This window comes from Hippoglossus hippoglossus, chromosome 16 (assembly GCF_009819705.1).
Source record: "Hippoglossus hippoglossus isolate fHipHip1 chromosome 16, fHipHip1.pri, whole genome shotgun sequence".
Classification (NCBI taxonomy): Eukaryota; Metazoa; Chordata; class Actinopteri; order Pleuronectiformes; family Pleuronectidae; genus Hippoglossus; species Hippoglossus hippoglossus.
In genome coordinates, this window is record NC_047166.1 from 17,100,119 (window position 1) to 17,119,973 (window position 19,855).

Here is a 19,855-nt window from a genome sequence, read left to right on the forward strand (position 1 = left end):
ACATTTTTTCTTCTATAAAGCTTGAACTAATCAACCTGTTTGTGTCTTCTTCGCTTGTGTAGTATTTAATTTACAGCTGCATCCTGGGCCTCATCTCCTGCTCAGTATTCCTGAGGATAAACTATGAGCTGAAGATGATAATTATGCTGACGGCTGTCGTTGTTTACAACATCATCATTCTGCAAACACACGCGTCCCTGCTGGATGAGTATAGCAGATTCCTGTACAGGACTGAGAGTCTGGACAGGTAGGTGCACAGTGACTCACAGATATGGTTCAGCGGTGTGTGAGAGAGGCATGAGGAGTTGACATGGGTGAAGAGTGATGATGTGGCATGAGAAAAGAAAAGGAAGTGATGTTGAGTTGTTGCTTAGTTGTTGTTGATACCGTGGGATGTAATTTGACTTAAGTGATCAATTTCAAAGTCAAAGAGTTGTGTTCCCTGTTTTTCTCATTCATCATTCATCTATTCTTTGAAAGGCAACAAAAAAGAACTGAAAAAGAATAGGGGGTTTTGGGGTCAAAAACAAAATTTGATTCTGTCTTTGCTATTCTTTATTTAACTGTTTTCTGCAAGGATTACAAAGGAACTCTATAGTACGAGCATTTAAAGGCATGTATGATGGAATTTTCATCTTTATTAATAGGACAGTAAGCGTGAAATGGGGACAGAGAATGTTGGAAGACATGCAGCAAAGGGCTGGGTGGGATCTGAACCTTCGGCCACTGCGGGAGGACTCAAGCCTCCGAATGAGAGGCACCTGGGCAACTATGTAAAGGAAAACTTTGTGCAAAATAATATATGCACTGTTTTGTAGTGGCTCTAAAGCCCAGAATAGAAAACGAAGAAAATTCACTAAACTCATTATCAAAGAGCCGTGTACAGAACAGTGTCAGATCAGACTTGGTATTGGGACTGAGACCAAAAAAGACTTGATCATGATTTTCCTTCACACCTGCATTTAGCAACATCTCGCAAATAGAAAATATAAACAGTTTACATGTGAATCATTAAGTCAGTTTTGGTGTAATCCACCCAGAGTGCATGTAGCCTGCATTATTTCAACCTATCCCTAAACATAGCTACACCCATTTAGTATATCAGAAAAAGTATTGCTTATTAGAAGTCGTGCCAACTCATTAAATCAGTATTGATTCTTTCTCACCATCTGAGAAAAAACGAAATAACGCCTAAATAAACTTAAAAGTTAACAGTTGATTAATACTCTGGATGGTTTTGGGAGAAAGCGGAGCATGTCCGGCCTCTCAGAGCAAAACTTCACAGAACTAAATGATCTTGTCTCATCTCCTCACTGTTGTTTGCTCCTCACATACTTTCCCTGTCCGCTCACTTTCACCAACACATTCAATTTGTTGCAATGACAACAAATTGTGACAACATTTAGTAACACCTGATTACACTGATTAAACCAAAGAAGCAAACCATTCGTGATCGGAGCAACACAACTGGTCTGACCTCTCAGCAGTGAGGTCTGATCACATCACATTAACTCGGGTGGGCTCCCTGCAGCTTTGGTGGAAGAGTGGCGAGCGTTTGTGTTATGTAAGGTCAGTGAAAATGTAAATGTCACGTCAGAGTCTGTACTGAGTGATGATGAGGTTTGTGTGGCTGAGACAATTGAGTCAAATGTGAGTAAGTTGCAGTCTGTCAGGTCATATAGTCTCAAGGATCTCTCCACCTTTAAGTGTGGGAGTTACAGCCAAGTTTAGATGTAACATTCTGGCTGTTTGTAGGAATGTCTCTGTCGTCTGAATATGGTGTAGCATTGCAAGTTGTTATTTAGAATGTGGGGGGGCGTCATATTATTGAAAATGTATTAAAAAATATAATGAGGAACATTCATTTTATAAGACAGTTTTTCAGTTATAGGGCAAATGTATTAAACCAAGTGTGTGAATTCAACATCTTGGTCAAACTGTAGGAAACAAACCAATAAAGTCAGAATAACAAACAATCTGCAGCATCAGTCTTAACAGATAAACAACTGAAATACAAATTATGAGGATATTATTATTATTATTATTATTATTAATGGAGCGACACCTGATTAAGTCGGAGCCTAGACGCCAAACACTAACCTGTTCTTCTGTTGCAATAAACATTTGAATGTGAGTTGTCTGACTGGATTAAATATATTTAATTTCACCTTTTATAGACATCGAAAGACATGATACAATATATGATAAATAAACACTTAATTCAATTTAAATTCATTAAAATCAGATTAGGAGACACAAACACTTATCAATAAAACATTTGTGACTCAAAAATAGTTTAACGTCAAACCGAGGCTAAAATCAAGTTAAGAGACAAAGACAACAGTTCGTAATAAGTGAATACTAAAGCGACTAAAAGAAAAACCTATTTCGATTAGTGAGAAATAGTAAAGAAGTCATGTTTAGTATATTCACCAACTGAGTTTTGATTATCACACTATAAAAATACTCCTCACATGCCACAGTCGTTTCCCCTCTTAAGAGCATTCACTTCATTTTATATTCCACACTTGATTCCTGGAGCCTTCTGTGTTGCCATCAGCTCGGGGAATTAGCTGCTTAATAAGGATGAACTGCATAATGAGGTAATTAAACCCATTTTCTTTGAGGCCTTTTAAGGGAGATTTCCTGAACCATGGATGTGTCACAAACACCACGTGGAGACGAGCGAGGCCACATACTGAGCAGAGCTGTAATTGAAATGGGTCTTTGTAGCCAATGTGGTTGTTTTATTCCGTCAGCTGATTTGACAGCAAAACTCAATGAAGAGATATACTTGCTTGTACGTGTACACAAACTTGGAAAGTGCCTGTTCTGATTCAGATACAAAGTTAGTTTACATTAGATAGTGTCCACTTTAATTCATTTTAGCATCAACTAGTGTGATGTATGCTCCTAACCTCCTAAATTATGAAATGCACTGAGATGTGTCTGTATATGACTGAACTCACTGATAGGATCAGTACAACAGATCAGCTGCCTTCAAAAAGAGACCTGAAGAGGCCATTTTTAAAGTGAGCATTATTATACAGTAAATGAATAAAGTAGACTTAACCTTCTTGTCCTCAATCTGAGCAGCCAGGAGAGATGAGTGATGACATCATCTACAGACAAATCCTGGAGCGGCGCCACTGACGGCAAATAATGAAACAAGTCCTTGGACATTATGACAGCGCTTGTTGTGGTTTTACTGAAAAACAAGGACGTTTTCTGATTCATACAGTCGCTGGAAGCTGCTCTCGGAAATAAAAGGTTTTTCGGAGTTAAACACCTGAAAACATGGTGTCCTCAGCATCAGTCGACAATGCTCATCATCAATCATCTGTTCAAGGCTAAACTGTGTGGTTTCCAGCACAGGAGCACAGTTTCCTGTCTTTCTATTGATTGAGTTCCATGTTCAAAGCAGCTGAAATTATTTAATATAAACTCGAAAATTGGAAAATTTAAAAGCTTTGGTTATTTCAGGATTTAAAAATAATATGATAAAATAAGAGCTGTCAGTTTAAAGAGTTTTCATTAGAGAGACAAACAGATTGCGCTTCCTGTCTGTCTCCAATCCCCCCCCCCAGAACCTCGTGTCTGTCTTCAGTGTGACGAGAATTGGTTTGACGATTGACCAGGGAAAGGGTTGAACATGCAGGCTGTTTTCTCTCTGGTCCGCTCAGCTCTGCCCCAGATAAGAGTGAAAGTCCATTAATATGTAAAATGTGCTCGCAGAAAAGAGTCTCATCACATATTCACAACTTGAAGTGTAGATGATTGGACTCCACTGCTTTTAAATATAAAAACTTTTCCTTGTAAATTTAAACGATACAATCTGTGCATTTAAAAAACATTTTAATAATACATTAGGGTTTGGGCTTTGAGTGTGTGCAGCATGTGCGGTATCCAAATCAGTATGTGAATATAATATGACGCTTTTAATGGTCTCTTCCGTGCATGTTCAATACAAACACACAACAGCCGTAACTTGCTCAGCTATAACTCTGCCCTGGATACTGAAATGATGTTGGACAGACGAGAGTTTAGTGAATTTAAAGAGCTGGATCTTTACATATCATGAAGAAATGTTTGTAGTGGAGCTGAAGCAGGGATTCTCGACCGCTGGCGTGTAGCATGTCCACAAGCTCTTGTCACAGCAAAGCAGAAGCGACAGCCAAACAAGTGACAGCCTGGAATCGAATGGTCTGCTGACCAATCACGTGACACGACACAGACTATTGATTGCAATCTGGATTTTTAATTAAATGATCGCATCTCTTACTTTTTCACCCACTTTTATCCTTTTTTTTGTTTCGTCTTCTCTCTCTTTTTCCGCTCACAAACCGCATTACTTCCTCTTTTTTTCTGCCCTTCAAGACCAGGCGTTCTCAAAGACCTGAAGAAGATGGGCTCTATCTCCCTCTTTATCTTCTTCATCACTCTGCTCGTACTTGCCAGACAGGTAAGTCCACACTATAATAGTTTGAATGACATTATCGTCTTGTCTTCTGCCGCACACTCTCACATCACAGCTCAGCCTTGCTCTTAGTTCCAACATCACCTTTGCAGTCTGGTTTCATTGAACACATTCAGTTTTATTACACACTGTACTTTCTTCTTGATTCATCTTTTTTCATGATTACCTCTCAGTTTGCAATGGCTATTTTCCCCTGTGCTATGGCCTGTGTTGTATCTTTGTATTCTTTGCTGTGGCTCACCAGGAGTTTAAAATCTGAGGCCTAGAGGGAAAAACTCTGACGCCACTGACTGACATGTGCATTCTCACAAACAGCATCTCCGGATAATTTCAGGAGAATGTCTGGAGTTCAGTGCATGTCTGAAAGCAGCTTTATTTAACCCATGCATGAAACATTTGAGTTTAATGTTGTGTTTGCCACAGCAGAAGCAAATCAACTGTGGATTACACCCAGGTCAGGTTCCAGGTTGCATTAAATTTAAATGCAGATGTGTGCTTATATATATATATATATATATATATATATATATATGTGTATTCCTCTATTATCTATTTGGTGAAAAATAGAAGCTCCCATTTATCTCGTAGATGAATAACACCTTTGCACAGCTGATAGGACAGTAAATGTTTTTGGCTGCTGTGTCGCACTGGAAGAGAATCATCATGAGGCCAGTTTGTTTGGCTTCCCTTCAGCCTCTCAGGGCCAGATTTACAACAGCAAGGCCACTGTTACTCAGGAGGCCGCTGATATTTACTAGCCAAGAGATGCAGGGACCAGAGACTGGTCATTCTGGAGAGCTGTGTTTTCCTTAGTCCTGCTATTTTCAGATTATGCCTCTCTGCAGGGTACTCACTGTACTTGTTCTCCAGAATTGGGGGGGGGGGGGGAATGTGCTCTGGAGCTAGAGTACGGCCTTGGCCAGCAACTGCATGTTTTTAAAGATGAAAATAATCTACCCCTTGTAAGGAGTTTTACATATTGACTACATAGATACACTATATGGACAAAGGTATTGGGACACCTACATATTACACCTACAGGAGCTTTATGACATCTCATTCTAAAACCATAGGCATTGATATGGAGCTGGTCCCCCCCCCCTTTGAAGCTATAACAGCCTCCACTCTTCTGGGAAGGCTTTCTAAAAGATGTGTGTCTGTGGGAATTTCATCCAGAAGAGCATTTGTGAGGTCAGACACTGATGTTGGATGAGAGGACCTGGCTCGCAATCTCCGTTCTAGTTCATCCCAAAGGTGCTCGATGGGGTTGAGGTCAGGGCTCTGTGCGGGCCAGTCAAGTTCTTCCACACCAGACTCGGCCAACCAGGCCTTTATGGACCCTGCTTTGTGCACTGGGGCAGAGTCATGCTGGAACAGAAAAGGGTCTTAACCAAACTGTTCCCACGAAGTTGGAAGCATAGAATTGTCCAGAATATCTTGGTAAGCTGAAGCATTAAGATTTCCCTTCACTGGAACTAAGGAGCCTAGTCCAACCAATGGGACTGAATGAAACACCTGAATTCAATGATTGTGCGTCCCAATACTTTTGTCCATATAGTGTATATATTCAATGATAACATATAGTCAATAATGCAGATGTAGGCCATGCCATACATGCACTGTATGATTTCATTTGTGTGATTTACAGTAGACCTGAACACAGGATGGTTATTACATCATAGCTCTTCATTAAATGGGCTGCAGCTGATCCCCTGGACTCTGCTGTTGGCTGCATTGCAGCCCGACCGTGTCATGTTTCTCTTTTTCACTGCGGGGACTGAACCGCTTCCACAAAAAGCATGAGCGGACAAACAGGTGTGAGCTGCAGATAAATAATAATAAATGTGCATTTCGCATGTGGTGACATCACAGGGACGCAGAGCATATGCACTCTATGCATTATTTAGTGTGATATAAAAAGGGTTCTTTCCCACTGCTGTTTACGTGCTATAAATTCCCTTCGGCAGCTTCTGTTTCTGCGAATGCTCGCGACCTGCTGCCTCACAAAACCTGGAAAATGTGATTAAAAGCTTCTTGCAACAAATGCTGCTGGATGTTGATTATACAGCCTTAAATCTGGACAGGAATATTAAGCAGATTGAGCTTGAAGGCCTGATAAACGTATTTGCCGAAGACAAATTACTGACATGCCCGGCTCAATGAAAAGATGCCAGGTGCAACTGTCTGTGCGGCGAAAATAATAGATGCCATTTTTCAATTTCTGTTTAGTCTCACATGCGGCTCTGATGTGTTTACACACTTTGTCTCTGTCCCACCTCTGAGTGTAAGAAGTCATTACATTTCTAATATCAAATCCTATCCCCTTCTCTGATCACTTAACTCAGATGATCTTGTAAACATGCATCTTCATTTTCAAATCAGTCCATGTGCAGCTCAGGAACAAGCTTCAATTGTATTTATCATGGAGCAGCGTGACAGCTTCACACAAAGCGAAGAAAATGAAATGTCACATTGCTCATCAAACCATAATAATTTCACGACATAGAGTCTCACCTCTCCTGCAATAATTCTTTCTTTTTTACTGTGTCCTCCCAAAGATGATCATGCTTTTAATAGCTTTATTATATGTGATTTAACGCTGACAACAGAACTCACTTTTTTGATGGAAGTTTATTTTTTCCCCCACATAAAAAATAAATGCTGCCCATCCCTGTCGATGCTTAATTTGCTTTCCTCTCTCTGTCTTTACGTTTCCATACTTGTGGCTGTTTTCTATTTTTCTCTGTGACTTGCTTGAAGCAAGCTGTACAGCTGTGCCTTCAGTCTCTTCACCTCTGTGTCCTCTTGTAACAGAATGAATATTACTGTAGGTTAGACTTTCTGTGGAAGAACAAGTTCAAGAAAGAGTGCGAGGAGATTGAAACCATGGAGAACCTCAACCGGGTTTTGCTGGAAAACGTGCTGCCGGCACACGTGGCAGAGCACTTCCTGGCACGCAACTGGAAGAATGAGGTAGTTATGCATTTCATTTTCTTGATAGACACAATAAGATCATGTAGTTTGTAGCAGCTGATGTGTTGTGGTTTCATAGAGGTCTCTTGGTACCAGTGGCAATATGCCAAGATCCATTAGCTGTGACGAGGCTCTGCAAAAGCAGCTTATCTCAAACATAATCTATATTCCAAGTCAATACAATAGATCTGAAACAGTGTTTGTACATAATTTATGTCTGTGCTGCAAATCATGTCGATTATTAATCCACTTCACCAGGTATAGTCAATATACATGCAGTGTGTGTGTGTAGGTCTAAAATTTAAACTAGAATATCACTCAGTAGAGTGCATACCACCACCACAGATGTTTTTTTCTAATGAAGGTCCATGAATTATTCCCAGAGAAATCAGAGAAATGTCCAAAAACACATCCTGGACCTGCCCCTGATTATGCATCAAAATTAATAATTTTAAAGTTGAATCGTAATCCAATCTGGTTTTTGCGTAATTCTGCTAAATACCAAACAAAGACAGATGAAAACATAACCTCCTTGGTGGAGGTAATAAGTAATGTGAGCGTTAAGAATCCAAAGCCAGAATGAAAAATGAGCTTAAAAGCACAAAGTGTTTTCTGCTGATTGAAAAGTACCATAAATTAATTCAGTGGCGATTTGAGAATTTGTATTGATGAACTTCAGGTATTCATTTCAGTGTTAAAATGTCACACTCTTTATAATGGAGCGATCACATGTGATGTAGTATCAGTGTGATTAATTACCTATAATCTTAGAAGCATAGGGAGACAGTGTTGGGGAATTTGCTGGCTCGGCTGTGAGACCGTCTCATTCATCATTCTGAGTCTTGTTACATCCCCTGAGTGTTTCACAGTTTGAACTGTGAAAAGTAAAGTTTCACATCTCAGTTTAAAAGGCCTGGAGGTCAAGTTGGTTTAAAAAGCTTCTGCTGCAGCATTTCAGGAAATTACTTTACCCCGTCGCTTGAACAGGATCTGGTTTATCGCTTGTGTGTTTTCTGCCTCTGTGGTCCCACTGACGACTGATGTGTTTACTGAAGTGTGCTTCAAATATGTTCTAAACCTAAATACATAGAAAACTCGCACAATCCAAATCTAACGTAAGAATCGTGTCGTCTGTATTTCAAACACGGGGCTTTATCGGTTTCAGTTTAATAACATTTTTATGACGTTTTATTACATTTCTCGTTTCGCCACTGTCCAGTCTCAACTCTGTATTTACCCTCATGCGTTCTGTCACACAGGATCTGTACCACCAGTCCTACGACCTGGTGTGTGTCATGTTCGCCTCCATCCCAGACTTTAAAGAGTTCTACACAGAGTCTGACGTCAACAAAGAAGGATTAGAGTGCCTCCGGCTCCTCAATGAAATCATTGCTGATTTTGACGAGGTAAATATCTAGAATTACCACTGCATGTCGTCTCCAGTGGGATTCAATGCTTTTATAATTGTACTGTACATGTCATGTGGAAGATACATATTTTAAAAGGATCTGAATATTTTGAGACAAATTCATACATTAGTTCTTACAGATGTTCATGTAGCTTTTGAAAACGACAGGATGAGTTTTCACTTCAGCCATAAATGCTCTCATTTGTTTTAGCTGTTGTGTGTATTGTGTGTGTGTCTGTGTTTGTGTGTGTAGCTGCTGTCCAAACCTAAATTCAGCGGTGTGGAAAAGATCAAGACCATCGGCAGCACTTACATGGCTGCTACTGGCCTCAATGCATCACCTGGGCCTGAGTACACGTCACAGGTACGCTCATCACAAACACACACACACGTTTGTTTATATACTCATCAGCTCCAATTGTTCAGTTCTCATTTTTTTGTTTCACTGCCACAAACGAAAACATGTATTAGAAATGAATGTGTCTCTCTCAGGAGCACGACAGGCAGTACATGCACATTGGGACCATGGTAGAGTTTGCATTTGCGTTGGTGGGGAAACTGGACGTTATCAACAGACACTCCTTCAACGACTTCAGACTCAGAGTTGGTGAGTTTCACATGAAATGTTGGAAGTGTTGTGACTACTTAACTTTTTACCCACATCATTCACGTCATTCTGTCAAATCTTCATTTTTTTTTTCTGAAAGTAACCGCACTATGAATTCACAGTCATCCACACACTCGCTTCATTACCACGAAAAATAGTGGAAGAATGCTGTATGTGTCAGGGATGAACTTTTTACATTTTGTTGCTGGTCCGGATCAGGCGATGGATCTGGGAAAAAAAATTCTACATTTGTGTGATATTGTGTTTTCCAAAATTTTGGTTGATTTCTTTGAGAATAATTCATGAATCTTGATTATAAAAAATCAGACATATTTAGGGGAGTGATTTATTAGTGTGTGAAATGTAGTGCAGATCCAATAAACATCTGGATCTAGAACATTTAAATGTGATTTTTAAAAGGTAAGAGTCGGGCCCTGGTGGAGGTTTGTGCTCTACTGAGGGTATTTCTAGTTTTACCTGTAGGTTTGTCAATGTAATGGATCACAAAGTGATGATGGACTTTTTTCCTCTTCTGTCAGACATCAAAATGCAGCAGATAAATATGATGAAATGTCAGAGCTGCAGCGAGGGATCATGATATTGTTCTGTTGAAAATCACGCAGCCTAAGTCTGACTAAATAGCACAGAGTTCACTGTATTATGTCAATCCAGATTATAGTAAGTGCAGTCTTTGTATGCATACAATGATTTTCTTTTTACTTTTAATAGAACAGCAATATGTTGTGGGAGTTATTTCCTTATCTTGACAGACACAGAGGGTGAGAGGTGTCTAAATAACAGGAAAATAAAACTCTCATAAAATGTCAGCAAGACGTAGGTATAGTCATGGCAACGTAACGGCAGAGAGAGGGACTGACTGAAGAGTGGAGGTAGAGGTGAAGCGGAGAACAGCTCCCAGCTCCATGTGTCCAACAAGAGTAGTTACCGTCAAACCTGTCTGCAGGGGTCACACACAGGGACGGCCCATTAACTCAGCAGTGAGCGCGTGTGTGACTGTACATCCCCGCTGATTCCAGACGGACCTAAATCGCTCCATCAGAGAGGAATACAAGTCCCCACCTACTGGGACAGGACAAAACCAGTGACTGTGTGTGTGTGTGTTGCCTTTGCATTTATACAGGCTGCGATTTCCAGATTGCTTGAAATTGACTCAGAAGCCGGAGTGAAAAGGCCGGATGTCATCTCAGTGCTGTGAGAAGCTCCGGTCTCCTGAGCGTGTAGGGGAATAAAGTTCAGCCGCATTTAGCCTCCACTTCATCTCATCTTCTGATGAAATCTTGTGAAAAGCTTTGTTTGTTCTGAAAGCAGCGAGTCTCTGGCTGACGGCCTTTTGGAGCTGCACTCAATAATTTAACAGATATATCAAAAATGGATTTTAATCCTCTAACAACATTGTTCACATGTGACATCAGAAATGGAAACAGAATCATCAATTCTTATATGATCTATCATTTAAAAATGTGTGTGTGTGCAGTAGCAAGGCCATGTTTCATAAATCCTAAGTATGTAAAAAATAACAGTAAATTAAAATTACTTTACACATAAAATCAAGGTTGACAAAGTGTAGTAACTGAGTCAGTGTCTCAGGGGGCTCGAAGGACGTGGTCTACCTGGCCCACAAAGACCGCATCCTTTGTGAGCCACGTAGAACAGAATGAGACGGTCTGGTCTCAGAGGCTTTTATGTGACCGGCATCTCCAGCTCATCCCGCCCTTGTTGCTGTTGCATAGCATTAGAGCTGAAGTTGGACATAACGTGAAAGGTTTAAGACCCATTGTTACTTTTTAACATGTCACGTTAGCTGTTCGGTGGAGTTGAAGCTTGATACTCAACCATTGGACGTCTTGTTGCTTGTCGGTGCCATTACCGCTCTGAAAGACAGTTTGTCACCAGAGCGCATTGAATCCTGGGACGTGTTGGGCCGGGAAGGATCCATCCATTGGAGCCTTCTCAGCAATGAAAGGACGCATTTACATGGACACTTATATTCTGACTATTGACCTTATTCATTATTTATGCTAATAGAATATTCCATCATATTACTGTTTAAATGTTACAGAGCAGAGTGTGACTAGGACTCATCTCAACATTATCTCTCAGCCCTTGAACCCAGGGTATGTGGTGTCAAGTGGTTTGTAACGTCGATGTCACAAAATGCTGTGAAAACTCTGATCGAATGTTACAATGTGACTGAGGTCGGATACTCCACATGTCTTAATGTGATTATTGATTATGTTTACATGACTATTGTCTTCATCAGCTTATTATCAGTTTCCATGTAAATGTGTCTAATATGACACACGCAGACACACAGGAAGCTGATTGTTTTGTGTATTTCTCAGGTATTAACCACGGCCCGGTGATCGCTGGAGTCATTGGAGCCCAGAAACCTCAGTATGATATTTGGGGGAACGCAGTGAATGTAGCCAGCAGAATGGACAGCACGGGGGTCCTGGGGAAAATACAGGTAACTACCACCGTATCCCATGATCCCACTTTTCAGGTACAGCTCAGTGTAGCCAGAGCCTGATGTCTTCTTCCTCTGTTGCACTGGGTGTCTGTGTGTGTCTGTGTGTGTCTAGTACTTTAATATGAGTGAAATCCAGCCGCTGTGAATCCTCACACGCTCACAAAGGGTTAAACAAACCTCAGGTGAAACTTATTCTCAAAATGACTGTCAGAGCAACATTTGCTGAAAATTACAGTTTCCAGCTGTTTTCAGGAATATTTTACAGCAGATGCCTCAAAGCAGGAAAATAAGGCGAAACAAACAAAAGCTCTGTTGCCTGTAAAATTATGAATATTTACATTTTAGGAAATTTCATGAAATTTGTCAACAAATGTAGGATCCCTCCAGCCACGACTCTTCTCTGTGAACAAGGAACCAGTTTGATGCCCAAACATCACACTGTGTTAATTGTGTTTCTTCCAAAGCAGCACGATGGCTCCATTTTCAAATGTAGACATTTCAAATATCCGCACAGATGTTCAAACGATACAACGCTTCTTCTTTTCACGCTGTCAACGGCGGTAAGGACATCAAACCATCTCCGCGTCCTGTGGTCGCTTCGATTGACACACTGCTGATAAGAAAGTGTTTTCACCTGCCTGTCATTCAGGCCGTGGATTGTTGTATTACACTTGACTGCCTGCACACATTTGACAGAGACATCTGCTGAGCGGTGCAGCATCACTGCAGAGCTGTCGCACACACTCCAAGGTTGATGTTCCCAGATAAGCAGAGGCAACAATGAGAAATGAGTCATTTCACCCACAATCCTTTGCTTTAGGCCCACAGGACATTTTATTGTAGTGTTTTGTATTTATCTGCTCTTTATCTCTTCATGTTAAGATTTAGAAAATACAGTTTCAGTACATGTGATTGCAGCTTTATTTTTTCACATGAAGTTGCAATCTGGTTAAAAATCCAGATTGTGTGTGATAAAATACAACACAGAGTCTGGTGCTGCGGAGCATCATGCCAAGAATACAAGTAACTTGGCTAATGCTCAGCAGATTTTTCCTCAGCTCGTGGAATTGTGTTGCTGTGGAGCGCTGAGTGTTTTCGCCCGCAGGTCAAGTTAATCCAGTCGTGTAAAATAAGCGAAATGGACGTAACCCGTCTGCTTCTCCCTGCAGGTGACTGAAGAGACGAGTCGAATCCTCCTGACCCTCGGCTACATGTGCTCTTGTAGAGGCATCATCAACGTCAAGGGCAAAGGGGAGCTCAAGACCTACTTCGTGCACACAGAGATGACCCGCTCACTGTCGCAGGGGAATGTAACGGCATGAGACGGTTAAAGGATATGTGGAATTTACACTGACGCAGAGCACAGAAGTTCAGGTTTGATCTTCTCGATGCTGCTTTGACAGAAACGACGTGTGTGTGAGGTGCAGAGGAATCCGATGGACGCTACAAGGAGGGAAAAGAACTGATTTTAACGTTGTTTTACGAGTTAGCAATGGCACAGCTGTAGTATACATTTGTCACTTATGTAACTGTAAGTGTAGCACGTGCAGCAGGTCGGCATCAACCCCCTGGAAGTATTGTGTCAATTGAATGTTGGATCCAAACAAAGACCAGTCGGGAGTCTGAAATGTATTTTTTTCAGCCTGGTGCATCAAAAACAATCCAGCTTCTGGTCATTTTACAGGACGTGGTACGAAATGATGTAAACTCTGACGAAGAGAAACAAAGTGCATGGCAACAATGTTCACATTAAGGCCTCTCGAAGACGTCCGTGTTCCCCCAAAGTAACCGAAACTTTACCAGGAGATACATGGGAGATCTCCTGTTAAAATCACAGCAAAGGAGAAACAATAGAAGGGAAAAGTGCACCTTCGTCAAAGAGAAAACCAACAGCCATCAATGAGACACTGTGTACATAACTCCATCAACCTTTTCAGAAGCACGAAGTCTTGGATGTATTTTACAGGTGGTCAAGGACCATATAAAAACACACTCTGAAAAAAAAGGATCTATGAATATATTGTGATATTCATGTAGGGCAACTGAAAATAGAAGACGTCTTATTGGCAGAGGTCAGAATCATCAGCGGCTTCTGAAAACCCAACATCTGCAGTTTGTTGCTGTTCAGACGAGTGGATCAGATCTGAGGGTGTAAGATGCAGGTTGGAGTAAAGACACAGTAACAGAGGGATGGAGAAGATTTCAGTGTCTTTCATTTAGTTAAACCCGAGCCGGATCCGTGCACAGGGTAACTCTAAAGTGTGTGAGCGGTGGTTTTTGTAAGAAAAGGAAATATTACAAAAAAAGTGTTTTGGTGTTTTGATGATGCCGTTGTTTTTTTTTTGTAAAAACCCTAATTAAAGTTTCTATGTATTTCAGCTCTATGGAGTGTTGTCATTTCACAGCACATTAACATGACAGGACTCCACCACTGATTGAGGAGGATGGAAATGTCCCCACGTGTTGGGTTAATAATAAACCTGTGAGGCTGCGATCCAGACGGCCTGTTTCGGTCATCTTCCTCATCTAAAAATAAATGATGCAAGTTATACAAATCACAACTCTACTACCAAACTGAAATTAAAGACACAAACTTTAGGAAGGTTCCTACTTTTATTTTTTACTTTTTATTCTCAGTTGGGTTTTAGTATTTATTTCTAGTCAAGAGCAGGACTTATTTCACGTTCAGTTTTCTTGTGCTTGGATTTACGCTGCTTGTGCTCAAACATCTGCAACTAGTCCATCAAATGTCCCCCAAACAATAGACGGCCATGTTGTAGTATTGACAAATGAGATGATCCCGCTCTTGTTGTGTTTCCTTTTGCTGTTCACATAAAATGCAGGTTGAAAAAAGAAACAGGGCGGCGTCTAGTTGCTAGAAACCCAATGTTGGTACGTTAACAACAAACTGTTGGTTTCCTGCTCTGTGAAGGTCTCACTGGTTTTTATTCAAGCAAACCGGTGTAATAACAAACTGTGGCGGGCGGAAGTGAATGAACCTAGTTAAAGTAACTGTTGAGGAATTTTTTACCATCCTCACACATGTATACATAATATATTGTATATGCCACAATATATTATGTATACACCATTATGTATACACCATATACACCATTGAGAGAGTGGGACCTGTCTAATTCCACAGATACTCCCTTCTCTCTCTTTGCAGTACCAAAGGTCAGGTTATTGATAGAGGGCCAACCAACAGTACATTGTAGTGTCTCCACTTAGGGACTTTCATATCTAACTCAGATGCTCCAGACAGAGAGAGCAAATTCAACTCTTTTGCGTATTTCACCAGTGGCAAGACGTAAGGACACAATGGGATTTAGGAATGCATGCTTTAGGCTTAACTATCCAATAGGATGCGAACACGTACATGTAACATAGAGAGTGACAGCAATTCTAGCCATTCATGGATGTGCTGTTGGAATGGGTGACGCAAGAAGAGGGAGATATACTGGGATGCTGTGGGAGACATCTTCAAACTTGGGGAATGACAATTGCTCATGTTACTCTTTCAAATCTGAGAGCAGACGTTTCATGCAGACAGAAGCAGCATGAGGAGAAAAGCTTGAAGCAGGAAATCTGTCCAAGCAACAAAATATCTGAGTGCAAACGCACAGTTTGAGCACAAGCAGGGGCTATGTGAGTGCATGCGCAGGGTCTTGAGTGAAAACATTACAAAATCTTAATGTGAAATCAATAAGTCCTGCTCTCAAACTGAAAGAAAACGCTGCTGCACAGAAAAAGGAAAAACACAGACTTTAAGTTGTCACACCCCAGCTGTTTGTGTCTTTGACCTCAAGCAAAACAAATGACACTGACACGTGTTTGAATTTGCCCATTTGAGTTGGGACCTTTTTATTGAAAATACAAGGTGCTGATATAAAAAAACTTGAACTAAACTCAACTGACATTTGTTGCAGAGGAACATGTTATTCAGGCACTTTATAAACCAGGTTAAAGCAAAAAGGAGGGCTCATATTAACCATGTCCCATTCAACTGACATTTGAACGCCAATCATTCCACAACTGGTGGAAGAAAATAAATAGCGGCGAACTAGTGGGTCAGCGTATTCATTTGATGTCACAGAGCAGTGCCACGCCCCGGAGGACCCAGTGGTCAGGGGAGACCGGAGTCTTCAGATCCACAGCTGCAATGTAGTTTCTATCAGTTCTGACTGGCTTCTTGTAGATCGGACACGAGTACAGGCTGGGGTCCTTCACAGCTGCAACACAGGAGAATAGCAACGTCTTTGTTAAAAAGTGACCAGCAGCTGCCAAAACCATCCGCCATCATCTCATCACTTATTTTATCCATCAGGGTCCACAGCACCTGGACCTTCCAGCTTCCACTCAGTGTTAACACTTAAACTCTTACCACCATAGAAGTTGCTCATGTGATCTTATTTTATTTTCTACTTATTTAAGATGTATAGGTATTGATTTGAAGGTTGTGTTAAAATGAATTACTCCTACGGGGATATCTTTTACCTTAGCTTATTTACAGTAGCGTCACACATTATTCAAGGGCCCGGGGAAGTGCAGTGTCCAATTTGGTGCCATTTGTACAAGTGGTACGTTCAAAATTAATACGCTTTGAATAAACAGGCGACCAGAGCTCTGCGGCGGCGGCGGCGGCTGCGAGTCATCGGTGTAGCATGACAAAAGGAACAACATTTTATTCTCCAGTTCAGGCTGAACCCATCGTGGTGTGGAGCCGCAGAGTTGATACTAACACTCAACCAATGGCCAGTCAGTCTCAGCTGTCAATCATGATATGTTTTTATACCAAACATTTTACAAATTAAAAGCAGACTTACCCCGAAAAACTAGCACTTAAAACAAACATCAGTGTGATAAGAACTACATAAGATGTAGAAAAATCGAGTGCAGTCCCATCAGTTAACAAGGAGGAGGTGGGATCGATGACCTTTACTGCAGACAGCCACCACGGAGCATTTGAAATGTTTTGGCTTCACGTTTCCGGGAGCTATCATGACATCTATCGCTATAAACAGTCTATACAACACCTGGGATCAAATTTGAGGCTTAGATCAGGACGATTGTTATAAAAATCATTTCTGGATCGTTGAGTGCTCCCTCAGCACCACCTGATTGTTCTCATCAGATTGCTGGAGTATTAGCTGTTAGCCTGTCACTCACAACACGCTTTCTCAACATCCCCCCCCCGTCAGGCACAAACACCAACAATCCGACAGCAGCCCTTGTTGTACACCTCTTCAGAGATGATATGCGCAGGGATGAAAATAATCTCTCTGAGAGAAGTCTCAATTACATGGTGGGGTTTTCAAGATTCTCACTCATAACTGCGTCGCTCACACTCGGATGCTCTTGCAACCACTGACACTCACACACACACACAGCAGGCAGCTTTCCTGGGGGAAACACTGGGAGGGGACACGATGTGAGCGGCTTTACACGTATCATTAATTCATTTCCCAGGCAGCTTTGCTTGTAGGTGTCCACGGGGCCCCCGCGCCGACTCTCTGCCGCCTGCCTGAATATATCCCACTCTTATCCAAACACTGTGCCACACACTGCTGGTAATCTATCCCCAGAATAAATAAATGGCTCTCAGTCTGCTTGACATTTAAATGTTGCATCCATCCATCCTGAGTGACTGCGTGGGATGCAAACGTTAAGGAGGAGAGAGGAGAGACTCCAAAGATCGGATATCCCTAAGCTTTAACACGCCCATCATCCGCCCACGCAGGGGATGTCCGATTAGACCACCCCTCAGGACCATGTGGGTGTGGACAGATCAGGTTTTGACTGACAGCTTCAATCTCCTGTTAATATTGTAGCACCCGTTTGGGCGGGATTACTTTATACCAGTCATCATTTTTATCTGAACTTTTTGTGACACCATAAATTTCCACCACAGGTCAGCTACTTTCACCCTGACCAGGTCTGATCTGGCCGAGAGATTAAAAATACCTGTGTGGGTATTACTGACAGAGACAGGATTAAATGTTATATACACAGGATTATAAATATGACTGTAGAAGCAAACAACTACTTTCTAAGTCAAGATATATGGAGTAATGGGTTCCTGAGCGGAGAGTAAAGTCATGTGAATTCCTGTGGCAGTGTTGGCCCTTTTTTAATCCTTAAATTTAGTGGCGCTGCTTCAGGATCATAACAAATCACAATAATTTCTGGGACAAAATATCGTCCAACAAAATTAGTTATTGTGACAGGCATACAGTATTTTTAAGAATGCACCAATGCACCAAACACCAATTTAGAGGTTTCCTTGTTCAGTTTACAGCTTTAGTTCTCTGAGAATTTCTTTCATATCCGGGACCGTTTGGTATTGTACAATGAAATATCCTTAACTGAATCGATATTGAAACAAATCTGAAATCGAATTTGTATCGATTTGGCAAATCAGTGGTGATACCCAGCCCTAGTTAAGAAATGACCAATATATATGGGAACTGTCAAGAAAATGTATAATAGGTGTATTGTTGCGGTGCCAAAAGGAAAAGGAAAAGTTTTGCGTGCACCTAAATTATGTGCTGGTGCAACCAATGTAAAAAGTTAGTCGGGGCTCCAACTTGACTTAGAACCGTCTTCTTCTCACTGCAGATGTATTTTGACGTGTACTTAATATTACACGTCTGTTTTCTTAAGTCACCAGCTTGAGTAACTAGCTAACTAGCTAACTAGTTGTTACCATTATTATGAATTGTTCAGCAAATGTTGCTACAACTAGTTGGCTTCAGAGTCTGTATATTATAAAGATGGACGACATGACTGTTCCTCAAAAGTGAAGCCAAAGAGGCTCAATCTCCCTCTGGTGGAGGGTTGCTGTATAGGTCAAAAACTCTGCCTCCTCCGTATTAGTGGAAGGGACATCAACCAAACTAAAAAGTCAAAACACTCATCAAATAAATTTTAGTGAGAGATTTGTTCAAGTGTCCAGTAGGTTTGATTCTAATTAGATATTTGTTACTGTACAAATGGAGTAATGATTTATAGCCGAGATTGATTTGCGATTGGCTGAGCACGTGTATCTGACCTTCCTGAGTCGTACGGCTGCAACAAGGAACCAGCTTTACTTCTTCTCACTGCGTAAGTAACTAGCGTTCATGATGTTACACGTGTCTTGATAACAGACACATGATAACATTAGCTATCATCATAACTAGCTGTTACATATATTGTAAAATGTTCAGCAAACGTTGCTAGCACTAGTTGGATTACTGCTAGCGCTAACATATTTAGCACTAGCATTTCACAGTAATGCATTAAGCTTGGTTTAATGGTAGTGGCTATATTCTTTATAATGTTGGCGCTCATATACGCAGTCTGTCTGAATGTAAATGTATGCATTACTTATTCTCATTGCATATTTCCCCAGCCGAGGCAGTGGCTGAGCTGTGGCCAACGAGGCTTTAGAGTCTAGTGCAAGTGGATCATTTACATCTTTAAAACTTAAAACATGGTCGTCAGGGTCTTCTATTGCACACACATTTTCCAAATGTTAGGTTCTCTAATAACAACTCTCACCGTTGTTCTCGGCATAAATCCTTATCACAGGCATCATCTCGAAGAGCACTTTGAGTTTGGAGTCGATGAGTTTGCAGTTGCGGCGGTCCCAGCCGGCTCCCTCCAGGTAAAGGCCGTAGACGTACACTCCCTCTACGGGAGGTTGGTTGATGTCGTCTTTCATCGACTTGGTCACCTCGTTGCTCAGCACCATGCGGTCCAGGGCCCAGCCCTTGTGTGCCCGCGTGATTTCCTACGAGAGCGGGGACAAATTGGCCTTGTGAAGACAGTGATGTGGGTGGTATGAGACGACAGTACATGTGACGGACAACGCAAACATTTGGGAAGTGTATTAAGCCACAGATCAATCTGGATAAT

The 19,855-nt window shown here is 41.3% G+C and overlaps 2 protein-coding genes across 5 annotated transcripts in view; one reads left to right on the forward strand and one right to left on the reverse strand.

The window, feature by feature from the left end:
• adcy2a (adenylate cyclase 2a) overlaps positions 1-13,620 on the forward strand; it is a 54,696-nt gene extending 41,076 nt beyond the window's left edge. The window contains exons 18-25 of the mRNA XM_034611677.1: positions 63-247; positions 4,378-4,462; positions 7,292-7,450; positions 8,710-8,856; positions 9,112-9,222; positions 9,351-9,465; positions 11,829-11,953; positions 13,126-13,620. Coding sequence (XP_034467568.1) covers positions 63-247; positions 4,378-4,462; positions 7,292-7,450; positions 8,710-8,856; positions 9,112-9,222; positions 9,351-9,465; positions 11,829-11,953; positions 13,126-13,278 — 1,080 coding nt within the window. The 3' untranslated portion in view covers positions 13,279-13,620. The remainder of the gene's footprint in view (positions 1-62; positions 248-4,377; positions 4,463-7,291; positions 7,451-8,709; positions 8,857-9,111; positions 9,223-9,350; positions 9,466-11,828; positions 11,954-13,125) is intronic.
• Positions 13,621-15,795: 2,175 nt separating this feature from the next.
• The window catches only part of dnah5 (dynein, axonemal, heavy chain 5), an 84,014-nt gene continuing 79,954 nt past the window's right edge, over positions 15,796-19,855 (reverse strand). For 3 of the 4 annotated variants that reach the window (XM_034611785.1, XM_034611784.1, XM_034611783.1), the window contains 2 exons: positions 19,499-19,730; positions 16,037-16,188 (listed from right to left, as the gene is read on the reverse strand). In XM_034611785.1, the coding sequence (XP_034467676.1) occupies positions 16,037-16,188; positions 19,499-19,730 (384 nt within the window). Of the gene's footprint in view, positions 16,189-19,498; positions 19,731-19,855 lie in introns of all 4 variants that reach the window. The other variant, XM_034611782.1, reaches the window with a different exon arrangement.